The sequence below is a fragment of the Myodes glareolus genome, chromosome 20 (genome assembly GCF_982192425.1).
Source record: "Myodes glareolus chromosome 20, mMyoGla1.1, whole genome shotgun sequence".
NCBI lineage: Eukaryota > Metazoa > Chordata > Mammalia > Rodentia > Cricetidae > Myodes > Myodes glareolus.
Window position 1 is genome coordinate 26,447,294 of NC_142045.1, and position 16,344 is coordinate 26,463,637.

General features: G+C 43.1%; 1 protein-coding gene across 8 annotated transcripts in view; it reads right to left on the reverse strand.

Moving 5' to 3' along the window:
• Med12l (mediator complex subunit 12L) overlaps positions 1-16,344 on the reverse strand; it is a 316,360-nt gene that overhangs the window by 268,995 nt on the left and 31,021 nt on the right. For all 8 annotated transcript variants that reach the window (XM_087899492.1, XM_085676475.2, XM_085676476.2 and 5 more), the window contains one exon: positions 15,336-15,495. In XM_087899492.1, coding sequence (XP_087755618.1) covers positions 15,336-15,495 — 160 coding nt within the window. The remainder of the gene's footprint in view (positions 1-15,335; positions 15,496-16,344) is intronic.

The following is a 16,344-nucleotide window of genomic DNA, read 5'->3' on the forward strand; positions in this document are numbered from 1 at the left end:
GAGCCCCGTACTTCACACGTCTGAAGACCAGACACTGAGCATAATCCCTTCACCCAATTAAAGTCAATTCATTTTCCGTGCATCACACCCACAAGCTACCTGACAATCTGTTGACTAGTATCTGCTCTCTGCACAAATGCTCCACGTAGGCTCACCTGCAACACAGCAAGGCTGACTCGGGCTTTAGACATTTTCATTAACGACAGTGTGCTTTGCAGGCTATACACACGTTATATAAGCTAACTCTAAAACTTAAAGCCCCTCCTACTGCTTTTCTAAAGCAGCTTTCTAACCATTACAGAATTAACATTCCGATCACACTACTGGAAAAAAAAAATCTGGCTTTTTTTAAGTCATTAAAAGGCTAGCGGCGGACAGCTAGTTAAAGGATCAAGGGCACTTCGTGTACACCATGCACACCATGGGGCAAACACCGAGGCTTGCAAAGACTATTTTAAAAGAGTGAAATGTATCTCAGGTGACGTCCACGAGTTAGGATATATGAAGTATCTGGAAAGAGATGGGACACAGTAGGTGGAAAAACATCATTAGTCCACTGGGAGTGGTCTATGCTTTTTAACATGGTATGTATTTACCATTTTAAACACACACACACACACACAGTATGTGTGGGGTTGATTTTAAGTTTCCTGGTTTATGGTCTAAGCAATGGATCTGAAAACCTGATGGAGGAGCCTTCGTTCCCATCCCAGTGCATCTCTCCTGGCCTCAGGCAGCTCCCCCTACTAATGTGAGCAGCACAAAGGTACTGGACGACAAGAAAGCTCCATGGGACTGTTATACCAAAGCTGTGCACCCTTCACACACAGAAAGACAGTGAGGGTGGGCCCAGAAAACTCTCAAAGGCCTGCTCCTGGTGGCATTTAGTAGTGCTCGAGGCTGGCGACTTGGGATTGGATAACCTACCAGGGGTCTAATCCTTAGAAAAAAACGGATTCCCCCACCCTCTCTCAGCAGCCATTAACAGCCTACAGGTCTTCGTCTACGGGGAGAGACTTCCCCCATCCATCCGTGCTGGCATGTCAACTGGTGTGACCAATGTGAAGGTCTTTTATAAGCAACCATATTCTTGAGATTTCATGGGTACATCTTCCCTGTCATTTATAGAAGATACTGTCTCATAGCAGACATCCTGGTCCTCTGGCTCTTGGGATCTTCCTGGATGCTTCCTGACCCTTAGGCATAAAGGCTGTGTGGCTGACATAGGAGGAGGTGCCAGGTGCCCTATAGTCTGGTCCTTCCTGCATGTTCTCCCTGTGCTGCACAGAGCAGTTTTTCTGATGAGGGGCAGGAGACACACTTGTCGCTGGGTACAGGGGTAACTATTTAGAATGCAGTTAGGAGTCATACTGTTTTATGAAAGTGGCTGCAGTGGGTTCTCCTCTAGAGCCCATGACCTCACCGGCCAGGGGTAGTTGACCAGGTTGATAGTACTGCGTGAATTCTCTTCCATGGAGGGGGCCTCAAGTCCGATTGTAAGGCTTTTGGGTACTCTCAAGGTATAAATGGCACTATTGTCCCCGTGGTGCTATCTTGTCACGCAAGTCATTGCTGTGGTTTGTGTGCTTTACAGCTGGGTAGGCATGCTGACTGCTTTCTTCCCCTTGGCACCGTACACAGTTCCTTTGGAGACTAGACTGCGGAAGCCAGTCTTGGGGGAGCAGGCCTTCCCAACAGTCCCAGCTAAACCCTTCAAAGTTCTTTGTACAAAGTGTGTGGTGTCTTAGGCAACAGGGTCTTATCCCAAAGCTTTAGAAAGCAACTAAGGACAAACAGCAATGCCCTATATTGTTTTGAGAGTCTCTTGAACTCTCCTGACGAACAACTTGAAAGAAGAGTTTCCAAGCCTGGGACTACAGTTTTCGTTAGATAGTCTGAGGCTCTTGGAGAGGGATTTAATTTTTAATGACAAAAATGATTGCTCATGTGCAAGATACCCATCTTTTTAGGATACAAATTTGACTTTTGGTTTAATAAAAGGCAAAAATATATATGTATACTTAAGAATTGTTTAAAAATGAACCTATGCTATATTATCAAAACAGTACACTTTGACAAGTACCACATGCATATTTACTTGTGGGAATAATGAGTTACAAAGAAAGCTAGCCCAGACATCTATCAAAGAGTGATTGTCCCAATAACTAGAGTAAGTCCACATAATGAGAGCCTAAGAAGATATAAGATTATCAAGTAATTACAGGATATGTCAGGCAAAGGGAGGCAAGTTCTTAAAGAGTGTGTAATATACTGTCTTTCGTGTAGAACCAAAAGGCAAAAGATTCATATATTTGCAAACATTAACAAAAAATAAGAAATTCAAAGACTGCAGCTAGCAAGAAATGGCTGAGGGTAAAGAGAATATACATGAATGAAGAGGAACAAACTTCTACATATTTGTTAACAGTTGTAAGTATTAAAATGTCATTGTATCACATGTTCAAAATATGAAACTTAAAAGAAGAAACTCAAAATGAAGACTAGATGGAAAACGCATTTATTTCCAACAGAAGAAGGAGCAACAGAGCTCAGTGGGCTAAGGAACTTATCACCCAAGCCTTGTGAGCTAAATAAGATCCAAAAAACTCATGAAAAGGTGGAAGGAGGTAACTGGCTCCACAAGGGTGCTGATTTTCACAAACGTGCTGTTGCACACACACCTACACTCACAATACACACACACATAGGAGTAAAAAATAAAAGAAAAAACTACTACCTGAGATCACGGCAGTGCAGTCACTAGTAATGACTTTTTTTAAAGAAGTGACTATTTTTACAAGGAAGAGAACAATTTTAAGTCACACAGAATATATTCTGAAGTTAAAAAGAACTACAAAACAATTAAAGAGCATGTAACAGAAGTTACAGAAACATAAAATTATGAAATTAGTAAAAACTTAATTTTAAGTGAAATGGAAAAGTTAAACCGGAAATAGGAACTCTGTAAGTAATGACCATACACATGCGTGCAAAGGAATGTGTCACCTACCTGGTGACCTAGACACCACTCCCAGCAACAGTGTCAGGATGCTGCTTTCTAAGTATCATTTCCCCTTAATGAGAAGCAGAATTCCTTTGAATAATGACTGGTTGTAGTTGTGAGGCAGAAAACTACAAATGTGATCCTGGGGGCAGCCTTCTATGCCTAAAAGCATGGACGTAACTGCTCTATGCTTAACGTCATCTCAGAGCATGAGAGTGTGAAGGGTGTCTCACCGGCTAAGTATGAGACAACTGTGCCACCAGAAGAACAGCGGGTACAACTGGGAATACAACAGAGCACACACTTTTCTATGGGCCCACATCAATGACCAAAAATAATTTTCAAGTAAAGAGATTCATTTTTCACATTGGAGGTACAATAACAGTAGCTCCGAATCCAAAAACTAACAACACAGCGAAAGAATTTAGCATTTATTCTATCATTTTCAAGGGAAAGAAAAAGTATTTTTCCCTGAAGTTGATGAGGAAAAGTTCCTTCATACAAGAGAATGTCAACTTTATGGCATACCCAATGGAATAGCTGTCCAGTTTGGCCCAATGGGTACTCAATGTCTGGAGGAAAGCCTGGTAGGAAACAGAAAGGTAGGAGGTGCCGACACCTCATACCACCCTTTCTTTCTATGGCACAATGTCTCTTTCCAGATGGACAGTGTGGAAATCTCATTTTCCATCTTTAAATAGGAATGTGTGAGGCCAACACACTGGTGGCTATCTAAACTAAGGATGCACCTCAGTTTCTTTGCACTATTTTGCAAAATCAGGTAGGTATGTATGTGTTTGGGATAAATGAGCTCTAAGTAACATTGAAAATGTGGAAGCAATCCTAGTTTGAGGCCTGTCTCCAGATCAGTGAAGTTAGCATGCGGTCTCTTCAAGAATTCAAACTGGAAGTAAGCTGGCAGGCTAGATAAGAAACCAAGCTGTCAACTATGAGTTTCACGGGGCTTATTTTTGCAGTCTAAATACCTCAGTGACTACATCAGAAATTACTCACAAAGAGAAAAGGGCCACTCTTTCTCTTCTGTACTTTGGGATGATAAGAGGAGTCTTAAGAACATATCCAACCTCAAAACCTCAAGTGGTACGTAGAAATGATGGGCGAAAACAGCAGCGCCCTGAGCAGTTTAACCACAAGGCACTTTAAGCTGCTTTAATCCACCCCTTCCTTGAAAAAGAAGACCTCACCCCTTCGATATGGCATCACTCTTCACCAGACCAAACACCCCACGACAAATGCCAGAATTACAGTCACCCATGCTGCAAACTATTCCGTTTCTCTATCGCCGGCATACCGCAACTCAACTTCCTTTGCTTTGCTCTTCCGGCCCCCCATACCCTCAGTGACAACTCAGTCAACAGTCACCACACCTGACACCCTACCCATGGCCAGCGTCCTCTCCTCTAGCAACGCCTGTTGGCTCTAAGAGCCCAGATCCAGCCCCCGCATATGGCAACAGCAATCACCTCCTCACAGGGAGGAAACAAGGCTTCTTCCAGTTCCTACATCAGTGGAAACAAAATGGACTGGGAAAACCGACACGGTAACAATGGAGTGCGGAAAATAGTCAACTATGACAGCTAGATGTGACAGTGCCCCTCACAACAGATGTACCGTATCGACAGTCTATACTTACTGTCTGCCACAGACTGTTCTAAACACTTCAGAGGGATGGATTCCTCTCATGAAGTATTGATTCGTCTCATTCTTACAGTGTACTAGCAGTCAATCCCATTTTATAGCCAGGAAACTAAAGGCTGGTGCTGTAACCACAACAGTATCACAATCCCTCTCCCAGCTCCCGATCATCTGAGATAACACAGCATCCTCTCCAGCAGACAGCCCCTCCACAGCTGACCCTCGGCCGCTGACCCACGTTCAAGCTGAAGCTGAAGAAGAGCAGCTGCACAAGAACTATTTCCTGACTTCTCCCTAAGCACACATCATCCTTCCGCCAGCAACACCCTTACCTGACTAACGTTCCTAGGCACACATCATCCTTCCGCCGGCAACACCCTTACCTGACTAACGTTCAGCCCACCCTCAACTCTGCCTCTGACGAAAGCCTCCTCTAACTAAACTGCCAAGTCCACAGCTCCCCAAGTCCTCTCACGGACTTACCCTCCAGACTCTATCTCATGCCTGTCACTGTTCACTATACTGCCCAAGATTTAGACTGTGTGAACACGCGCCGTCCACCTAAACTGGGAACGGCTTACAGAGTGATATCTGCACTCTCTTCCTCTGTCCCTGCCGACTAGCCAGTCCAGGGTCCAAGCAGGGCTTTGGAGCCTATCTGCTGAACATGGGAGCTGAGGCTCTTTTTCCAATACTGTCTCACACAGTCCTCATCTGTGAAGAAAGACTCAAGGAGCCTTCTCAAGGGTTCAAATAATAAATCGGAGCATGGACAAAATATACACAAATCCCAATGGTGTTCATTAATGAGATGGGGACTATGTTGCCACTGTATAACCCAGCAATACCAAGAGCAGGTCAACAGTGTTAGTGAGGGACTAGCCATGTGGGAATCCCATCTTGAGACTAATCACCAGGAGACAGAATAACATCAAGGCTGAAATTTTTCTTCAGTAAATCCACATTTCTTGAAGTTACGAAGACAGCTCAGTCAGTCAAGTGTTGACTATGCAAACATGAAGACCAAACTATTTTTTAATTTTTATTTGTTTTTCTCCCATACGATACATCCCAACTGCAGCTTCCCCTCCCACCACTCCTCCCAGTTCCACCCACACCTACCCTCCACCCAAGATCCACTCTCTGCCCCACCTCCCCCAAGAAAAGAGCAGGACTCCCAGGGACATCAATGGAGCATACCACAAGATACAGTAAGGCCAGGCACAAGCTGTCACCTCAAAGCTGGACAAGACAACCTTGTAGGATTAAAAGGGTCCCAAGCACAGGCAAAACAGTCAGAGCCACCTCCACTCGCCCTGTCAGGAGTCCCCCCCCCCAAAATACCAAGCCAACCACCATAACATATATGCAGAGGACCAGAATTTGAACTCACAGAACTCTTTAGAACTCACAGAAAAATCTGGTCATAATGAAGTGGACGCGCAGCCCCAGGGCTGCGGTGGCAGAGACAGACAGATCTTTGGGGCTTACAGGACAGCCAACCTTTCCTAATCAGCAAGCTCCAGGTCAGAGAACCTGTCTCAAAACCCCTGAAGAACCCTTGAGGTTGACCTCTGGCACAGGCATATGCATGTATGCATGTGCGTTCCTGTGTGCACGCACACGCTCGCACACAGGTACACAGTTCTAGTTTCTGTGGCTGTGATAAAATACCGACCAAAGCCAGCATGAAGAAAAAGGAATTGTCTCCCTTACAAAGTGCACCACCTTTGAGGGAAGCCAAGACAGAAACCTGGAGAAGATAGAAAAAATACAACTGAAGAAAGAGGCTGCTCGGCTACCTCTTTTATACAGTCCAGGCCCAGGGAAGGCACCAGCCAGCCTGGGACGGGCCCTTCTGTGTCAATTAGCAATTAATAAAATATGCCACAGACACTCCCGCTGACGGAAGAAATTCCCCACTGAGGTTCCCTCTTCCCGGTATATTAGACAGCCAAGATTAGCCATGCATGCACGCACACATGCATGCACGCATGCATCTACGTGTGTATGCGTTCACCCTACAGCACCATGGCCTCAGAATGCTGTCTCTCTACTCATTCTATCTCATAAAGACACAAGACACTGCTTTGTTGACAGCGGTGTTGAGAACAAATGTAGCTGTTATTAGCTAATTCAGCAGTATGACAATGGCTCATATAGTAGATAAAATCCTACAGAGGACCAGTGTACTACTTCTACTGTTAAAAAAAAAAAACACTAGGTTTCCTAATTATTTTAAATACTACAGTAGTAACTCCATAAGAGATTGAGTTTTTCATTCATAACTATTAGTTGGTCAATTTAAAGTGCTTTTCTCTGTTAACATCAAAATATTTAAAGCAGCTAAGAATATCAATTCCCTAAAAGGCAAAATTGATTCAATTCACAAGATAAATGAAACGAAACAAAACCCTTATTGCTGCTGGCAGAACAGCAAACTAGTTTAATACTATGGAAGTTAAGTGTGGGACTTGTCAAAACACTAAAAATAGACCTGCCCTGATGTGACCCAGCTACACAACGCCTGAACGTACATGGAGGATTCTGCAGCCCACTGCAGAAGATACTTGATCATTCACGTTTATTGCTCCTCTATTCACAAAAGAAAGACAGAATAGCCTAGATGTCCATCTACAGGAAAACAATGAAAGTGTGCCAAATACACACAATGGAATCTTACTCAGCTGTTAAAGCAAAATGGTACGATTTGCGGGCGGAACCAAAAAGTACACTGAGTGCCACGGCCCAGTCTCAGGAAGACTAACACTACACACATATTCTCTCTCATACCCAACTCCTAACTTTTAAAATTTGTGTGTAAGTAAATAAGGAGTTCTACAGGTAGGTACCAGCTATGAATGTAAGGATTCCTGACTCAACCGGGGTTTCTATTGCAGTAACAAACACCATGACCAAAAGTCACTTGGAGAGGAAAGGCCTGCTTCCATGTTACAGATGGCAGTCCATCATGAAGAGGGGAGTCAGAACACAAACTAGAGGCAGGGACCTAAGCAGAGGCCAGGAAGATGTGTTGCTACTGGTTCACTCAGCCAGCTTTCCTCACGGGCCACGTCCACATCCATCACTAATTAAAGAATCTTCCCCATGGGATGTCCACCATCCAATCTGATGGAGGCATTTTCTCAGCTGTCATTTCTTCTTCTCTGATAACTATTGCATATCAACTGACGTAAAACCATGGACCACGAAAGGGGAACAAGAGGTATCGAGAAGAGGACTGATAAAGGGGCACATGCAATCTGAATGGTGTAAAGAAGAGCCCTGGAGTCGAGGGAATGGGGAGAGTGGGGAAGCAGGGAAAAAGGGGAAAGGCTGCACTGGTTTGCTTCCCTGCTGTTCCCTGCTGCTGCAAGAGAACACTGACCAAATGTAATCTGGGCAAGGGAAGGGTTTATTTGGCACAGCCCAGTTTGAGGGCAGCCAGGGCAGGAACCAATGAAGTCACAGAAGAGTGCAGCTTCCTGGCTCACTTCCCAAACCATCCTCATCTTGTTTTATCTATCCTGGGACCACCTGCCCAGGGGTTGGAATGACCCACAGTGGGCTGGGTCCTCCCTCATCAGTCACAAAGCAAGAAAATGCCCCCAAAGTCAGGTCCAAAGACCAAGGCAATGAAGGCCAATGTCTCAACTGAGGATCTCTTGCCCCAGATGACTGTAGTTAATATCAAGCTGCCAGAGTATAACCAAGATGAAAGAAATAGCAAAAACAAAATTTGAAAAATGTTATAACTAAACCTAACTCTTTGTAAGCCAGTAAAAATAAAATACTTTGCTTAGACATGTTCTCACTGTGTATCCCTGGCTGGTCCTCAACTCTCTATGTAGACCACACTAGTCTTGAGCTCACAGAGATCGGCCTGCCTGTATCACCCAAGTACTGAAATTAAAGGTACACAATATCATGCCTGCCAAACACATTTTTAAAAAATATAGTTGATAATAAATGTTTTATTTCTGATTCCCCTCAGTCAAGTGACAATGCTCTCCAATTTGTTAGCCTACCCTAAACATATCTAACTTTAACACTTCTTTATTTTATTCTAGTCTGTAGGTCTCATAAGGACTTATATTTAAACTTCCCTAACTCCATCAATTTAAATATCTGACCTTGGCTACAGATTTAGCACAGAGGCATAGCAATTGCCTAGCATACATAAACATTGCAAAATAGAAATGAATGAATAAATAAATATCTGCCCTAATGTTCTAGTTCCTTTCAATACAATTACACAGCACTGCTTTATAACTCTCCTCCAGTGTTAAATGTGGAACAGAAAATAAAACATATTACAAAGGGATACAAGTCATTTATATTGAAAATACTTTACAGATCCTAAAAAATGGCATGCAGACAATGAAAGTCATAAAACCAACACTAGGAAACAGTGACATCTGATAGTCAATCTTGCCCCAAACATGCAAATGATAAACCAGAACACAGAACTTAATTCTGAAAGTTAACCTTGTCAAGTGCATTCAGTTTCAACGGCACTCACATTGAGAATATGCTTGGCTAAGGTGGCTCTGTGGTTCAATGGATAGCGCATTGGACTTCTAGTGATGAGAATATGTTTGGCTATACGGCTTACTTGGAGCATAAACCTTGCTACATATAACTGTGTTGATGCAGGCAAGTGCTTCTAAATGTTCTGCATAATTAGAGAAGCTGAAGATAATGGGAAAACACAAGAGGCCACCAGATGTAGCAAGGTCACAGTACAAGATCAGGTATTAGAAAAATATACTCATAATCATTCCATACAGAATACAAGGCATATTAAACTTGCATGCCAAAACACATATAAAGAAGTTCCCCACATTTGGGGTAATCTTGGCCAAGTGATTCTAAATGGGAGGGGACACACTGGGAATGGGGTCACTGTGAGGACCTCCAAATCAAGCATTCAGCCTGAGAAAGCAGCTAGCAAGTGTCTGGAAGATGGTTCCAGAACCTTACTGGTTCCCACACTCAGCACAAGGAGTTAACTGTGGCTCCCACACCCAGCACACAGGAGTTAACTGTGGTCCCCCACAATCAGCACTCAGGAGTTAACTGTGGCCCCTATACCTAGCACACAGGGGTTAACTGTGGTCTCCCACACCCAGCACACAGGAGTTAACTGTGGCCCCCACACCCAGCACACAGGAATTAACTGTGGCCCCCATACCCAGCACACAGGAGTTAACTGTCGCCCCCACACCCAGCACATGGAGTTAACAGGAGTTGTATTTCATGTTGCTTGTGTGGTCTGTCCTTAAAGAGAGGGAGTCAACATTAACTATGACTGCCCTCAGAGGAGTCAAAGGCACAGGCTATGGACAAGTCAGCCCTTGTTGGGGAAAGATGAGACATGAAAATCACCTGGAAAAATACTAGGTTTTCAATTTGAATTAAAGTAAGGAGCCACGATGACCTTCTAAGAGCCCTACCTTTGTCAGAAGGCTGAAGCAGAAGGTCTTCATGGCTGGATCACAGTCCCTGAAGAACTGTAGAAGAAAGGTATCAACCAGTCCACTACGATACCATTAAGACAGTAAAGGAAACTTTCTGGGACTGTAGTCGCTGACAAAGACACCAGAAGCTTGGAGATGGTGTGATGGGTACAAGGGGACTTTTAGCAAACCCGGACATGTGCTGGACATGGAAACCCACCAAAATGCACCTGAGGCTAGGGTGACATGACTCTTAAACTTGGAACTCCTTGTATTTAATGTACGTGATAGGAAAAGATGACATTCCAGCCAGAAAATATAGAGGGTGCTACGCTCTGGTGTGGTGACCTGAAAGAGACTGCTCCCCAGAGGCTCATGTTTGAAGGTTTGTTCCACAGTTGGTAGAACAGTTTGGGGAGGATTAGGAGGTGTGACCTTGTTAGATGAGGTGTGCCATTGGGGGTGAGCTTTGAGATAAAAGTCGATGCCATTCCAAGCTAGCATGCTCTCTCTCTCTCCCTCACTCACATGCCCCTCCCCAGGCCCACCTTTGGTGTCTCAACACAAAGGCTCCCGCTACTGTCCCAGCACCATGAATGCCTGACTACTGCCATGCTCCCTGACGACCATGGACTCTAACTATTGTACTTAAGTCTGATGTTCTACCGAGTGCATCTCTTTCATATCATTATCAGTTATAAATTAAGCAGAACATAAGAGAAAATAGTGGCAAGAACAAATAAAAAAACAAGAAACTGTGTGTATGCACGTGTGTGTATGCACGTGTGTGTGTGTGTGTGTGTGTGTGTGTGTGTGTGTGTGTGTGCGTGCACCTCTACATACAATTACTGAATGGCGTAGTCCAGCCAGTTAGTACAGCTAGTGATACAACAAATGTCAAGGATTCTGAATTGGAGAAAAATTATACCATAATCCTTAATTGATTCTTTGGGAATTTCATGTCATGCACCCCAATCCTACTCACTGCCCAGCCCCTTCATATTCTCCCCTTGCTCCTGCAGCATACCCCCCAAAAAAAATCTCTGAAGAATAAATTAAAAACAAAGAAAACAAAAAACCCGCCTCTGTTATGGACTAATATTTTTGAATACTATGAATACATGTCTTTGCTAAAGCACCTGCTGACTATTTTAATAAAAAACTGAATGGCCAATAGCTTGGTAGGAAAGGAATAGGCAGGATTTCCAAGGAGAGAGAAGAAGAGAAAATCAATCTATGGATGCAAAGATGTCAGCAAGATGCAGACCAAGTAGGATATACAGAGACTAAACAAAATATAATACAGCTAGCTCTACTAGGACTTGACCATTGTCCCAATTTTCTCAGGGTTCCCTAAAGATGTCATCACCCTCAGACAAGAGGAAAGAATATAAAGAACACAACTGCCACATTCTCAAGAGGTGTGGTGGGTGTTTTTTGGTCATTCGGTGGGTTATAAATGTTGGTCATCATTTGGGGGTGGGGAGAAAATTTCAAGTTGTTACTGGTAATGGCCAGGAAAACAGCTAAAAAGAGAAGATTAGATTAAGTGATCTCTTTCTGAAAAGAAAAAAAATAGTACATTTTGACTCTACTTTTAAACTAAAAAAAAGCAACTACTAGCCTTAAATATTTTACATTGATATAGATTTTTGTATATTGATATAAATAAGGCTATTTTGTTTCAACATACCGTATATACGCTTCTACTTTTGTTTAAGGCACTGTACCTAAGTATCTCTTCTTAAAATGTAAAGTTCTAGTTCTTAAAAGCTATTATTACAAACTGTTAAGGACAATTAAGAAATGCAGATTAGCAGTCAGTCAAATAACCATCAAAAATGTAGTCATTTTAGGTATGTTTCAAAGGTTAGACAGATATATTTTAGATTGATGCTCTTCAAGCACTTCAGAGACCTACAGAATATGGAATTTAAGATATTTTAATAACATAAGGCTTTTCGTGACATGAGACACATCTGCTCCTGGCAGCATCAAGCAACTTCAAAAAAAGGATGATGGGCATCAAAGAACCTCCATATGGAGTTTGTTTTCAATGTGGCAAAACCAGCCACTAGGCAAGAAAATTCTGTTGCCTCTATTGCTGACAATATGCTCTCCAAATTGGACAAACAGGACACAAAAGAAGGCGACTGTCAAACATTATTAAGGCAAGGGAAGATATTCCTTCAAAACTCCTGCTTCACAGAAAAGTCTGTCATATATTCTAGGCCTGTAGGCCAGAGATGGATGTGCAAAGGAACCTTGGGTGACTGTCCAGGCAGCCAGCTTTTTCTGGTATTTCTATAGTTTAGGAAGTTGATTGCTCTGTACTTCCTGATTACTCAAGTAATATTTTATACTTCTTGGGTCTCTGATGGGGGTTGGAGACTAAACAGTTGTGCTGCTTTCTTAGTTATCAAATTAAAAAAAAACTTACACAAGAGATATAACTTTTATACAGGTTGAGAGACATAAAAGCTTATGTTGTTTATCTAAGAAAATATTTTAAGTCTAAAAAATATTTTTAGGTTGGTAATACAAGCTATGATAGAAAGTGGTTTAGATGGATTCAAGATAGGATAGATAATGAAGTACTTTCTCTGAATCTGGCAAATACAAGTGGACTGGACAGTATGAATGTAATTCTTACCTGATAATTGTTCTTATTATATATAGATTTACTATGTTAGAGTTCAAACCGTTCCTTTTTATTTAGACAAAAAGGGGGAAATGTTGTGGGATAAACTTCTGGTACACTGTGAAATATGATTCTTTGTCAAGCTGCCTTCTAACTGGTTTAATAAACAGCTGAATGGCCAATGGCTAGGCAGGAGAGGACAGACAGGATGTCCATGGAGAAAGAAGAGGAAATAGATCTAGGTGCATGAAGACACCAATAAGACATGAACCAAGTCAGGCACAAGGAATGGAGGAGATGTAAAACACGTCACATGACAGGATATAAATTAATAGAACCAGGTTAATTAAGTTATAAGAGCTAGTGGGGGAGAAGCCTAAGCTAAAAGCCAAGCTTTCATAATTAACAAGAATTCTTCTTGACATTATTTGTGAGCAGGCAGTCCCAAAAGAAAGTAAACAACACATCTTGCTCCTCCACCTTTCCAACACCTCATCATTCATCCTACTAGGGTTATTGGGCACTATGGTACGGCATACAGTATAAACCCTTTTGCCCAACCCAACCCACCCACAAAATGTCCATTGCAATGAGTCATTCGGTCTGGTTCAAGGCCTCTGGGGCATCATCATTAATGAACTCTCATCAAAACTCCTCTCAGATATTCTACTATTGTCCCAAGTCATGGGAATCCTGAAGTTATTGTTCTACAAGATCAGTCCCCTCAGATGCTCCAGCAGGTCATACATAAAGAAGATGTTAGGGTGGGCCAACCCAAGACCCAGGGTGTGGGTCTGGGTAGTAGCTGAGTTAGTCAGTTTGAACCACTGGGACCATCCCCCACTGGGACCCATCAGGCGAGGGTCAGAACCAGTTCTCCTAGGTCCATGCCATCAGGGCCAGTTCTTAAACACCTATGCTAGTGGTAGGGATACTTTCTTTTTCGAGTGTTGGTGCCAGCTCTACTATGGGGGTCTGGATCAGTTCTCCTGCTGCAGGGTTCAGTGAGGGGCAAAGCCAGCTATCCAGAGCCAGTGATTGGCAGGGCCTACTCAGCATGGCCCTTTTATTTTAACATACATAGTTCTTATGACCTCCTGTGTCAACACAGGCCATGAACATCATCACAGACCCCAGCTGCAGTAGGTACACAGACCCAGATATGGCTGACCCTTGGCAACCTGTAACTCTGGTGGCAGCACAAGCCACCAAGATCAGTATGGCCCCAGCAACATCAAGACACCAACCTGGTCTCAAATGGCTGTCCAGACCCGGGGCATCTGCACAGCCCTCCATGGTAACAAGCACCATGGATATCGACTCAGACCATGGCTAAAGCTGGGTCATGGACACAGACATGATCCATGGCTGAATGGCACATGGCCCTGGGTGGCAGCACAGCCCACCCAGATCGGCATGGCCCCAGTGGCATGGCCCTCAAACGGAATTAGAAAAAAGAATTTTTTATTTTTCGAAACAGGGTTTCTCTGTGTAACAGCCCTGGTTGTCCTGGAACTCACTCTGTAGACCAGACTGGCCTCGAACTCACAGAGATCCACCTGCTTATGCCTTCCAAGCAATGGGATTAAAGGTGTGTGCCACCACCACCTGGCATAGAGAAAATTTTCAAACATATATACACACCAAAAAATGACATCATACATTCAAACATAAATGCTCCGGGCCTAGTTATTCTTATTCATTTATTTTAAAAATTACTGAACAACTTCTGTATCCAAATACTATCCTGAGAGACCAGTACTGACTGAGAAAATCAAGAAGAAATCCAACCCTGAACAAATCAAAGCTGACCATGCAGCCTTACTATCTCGTTGGGATGGATGAATACAGATAACCAATAAGTTAATGTCACGGGCAGCAGTAACAACTGTTAATCAAACAAAGATCAAGGCAACAGCAATTTTAGCCAGAGTGGCCCCAGGATTCACTGAGCAATACCATGGTGGAGCCACTGGGCACACACTTGGGCATCTACGGCGGGGAAGAACAGTGCCCACCTGTTTGAGGTCAGGTTTAATGTCAGAAAAAGCATTCAGGCTGCTGGTGTTGGCCAAGGGGGGAGGCAGGTGAGTAGGACAGTTGTTCATAAAAGGATTCTGAGCGCAGGAGTGGCATGATTTCTGTCCTAACAGGATCACTCTAGCTACAATGCGGAAAGCTGCGTTAGCAAGATTAACTAGCATCAACTGTCATTACACAGGCAAAGACAGTGTTACTGACCAGAAACGAGGCAGTGAACTCAGGGTAGGAGGGGGTACCAACACCAGTAAGGCCCGCTAAATTGGAGTAAAACCATGCAGGAAACGCAGTCAGAAGATGCTTTTGCCCCGACAAGAGATGATGGTCTGACAAGCGTCTCCACTACTGAGTTGTGCAGAAGTCAACACGGGCAAAATCATGGGGACATCAACAGGACATGCTGAGTGAAGAGAGAGTAGCTGTCTGCTGCACCCTAGACTTTCTCAGTGCTCACCATGAGGGGTGCTGAGTTCTCAGAGAGTGCAGGGGACAATCACTTGAAGGAGATAGAAATACCACATACTGCCTCACTTACCCAAATTGGGATCTGGAGCCTGGCGCTTCTTAATTTTAGCTTCAGAAATAGCAGAATAATAGGCACAAGTCATCTTGATCAGCCACGTTGCTCGAACCATTGGCACAGAGTACTTAGCTAAATATGCAAAAACGTCCTCTTTTTTGCTAAGGATGGGGACCTAGAAAGAAATAGCATATAACAATCAGACACGATAGCATTGCTAGGCGAACTTACAGAGAAGGGAGCAAGGAAAGGGCTGGAAGTTAGATGCTGCTACAAGAAAGACCGTCTGATGCATTTTCAAACAGTGCATGGTATTAAAAGAGGGAAGAAATTTTAAGCCAATTTTCACTAAGAAACGGAAATCAAAATTATGTTTAGCACATGGAAAAATGGTTATCAGCTGTGCTTTCTTATTTATAAAACAAAGTCTTGTCGCATTTCCAGATGAGGAAAGTTATTAAATAATTCCCTGATGCTTTCTAAATGATTTATCCCAAAATCAGACGGGACAGTTAAGCTAGGCTTTGTCACCATCCTGCATTTTATCTGGGGACACTTTTCTGTATGGAGCTAAATGCAACCTTTCACAAATACAACCATTTCCAGAAACTATCTGAAAGTATCTTTAGCCCAAAGTATTAAGTAGAGTGTAAGATGATGGATCAGTGAATCCGCCTCATACACACTGAGCTACAATAGCTGAGCAATTAATTCGCTGGCTAAAGTAGACACTTGAGGCTGTTAATTATTTTTTCAAGACCACAAAGGTACAATTCAGCAAATTAGTATCCCAATATACCAGTGAATAGTTCGAAAGAGTTAATTCATTCTTCCAGAATACCTCATAAATACCCTATAAGCATCCTGCTATTCTGTGTCATCTATTCAATTTATGAATATGATGAAAAGAGTCAACAAGAGGACATCTGTTACAATGCAGTGGGATGGGACTAGCCAAACTGTAAGGTGCACACATTCCACACCCATAGCAGGGTGACTACTTCTGTAATACTTCCCTAGGTTT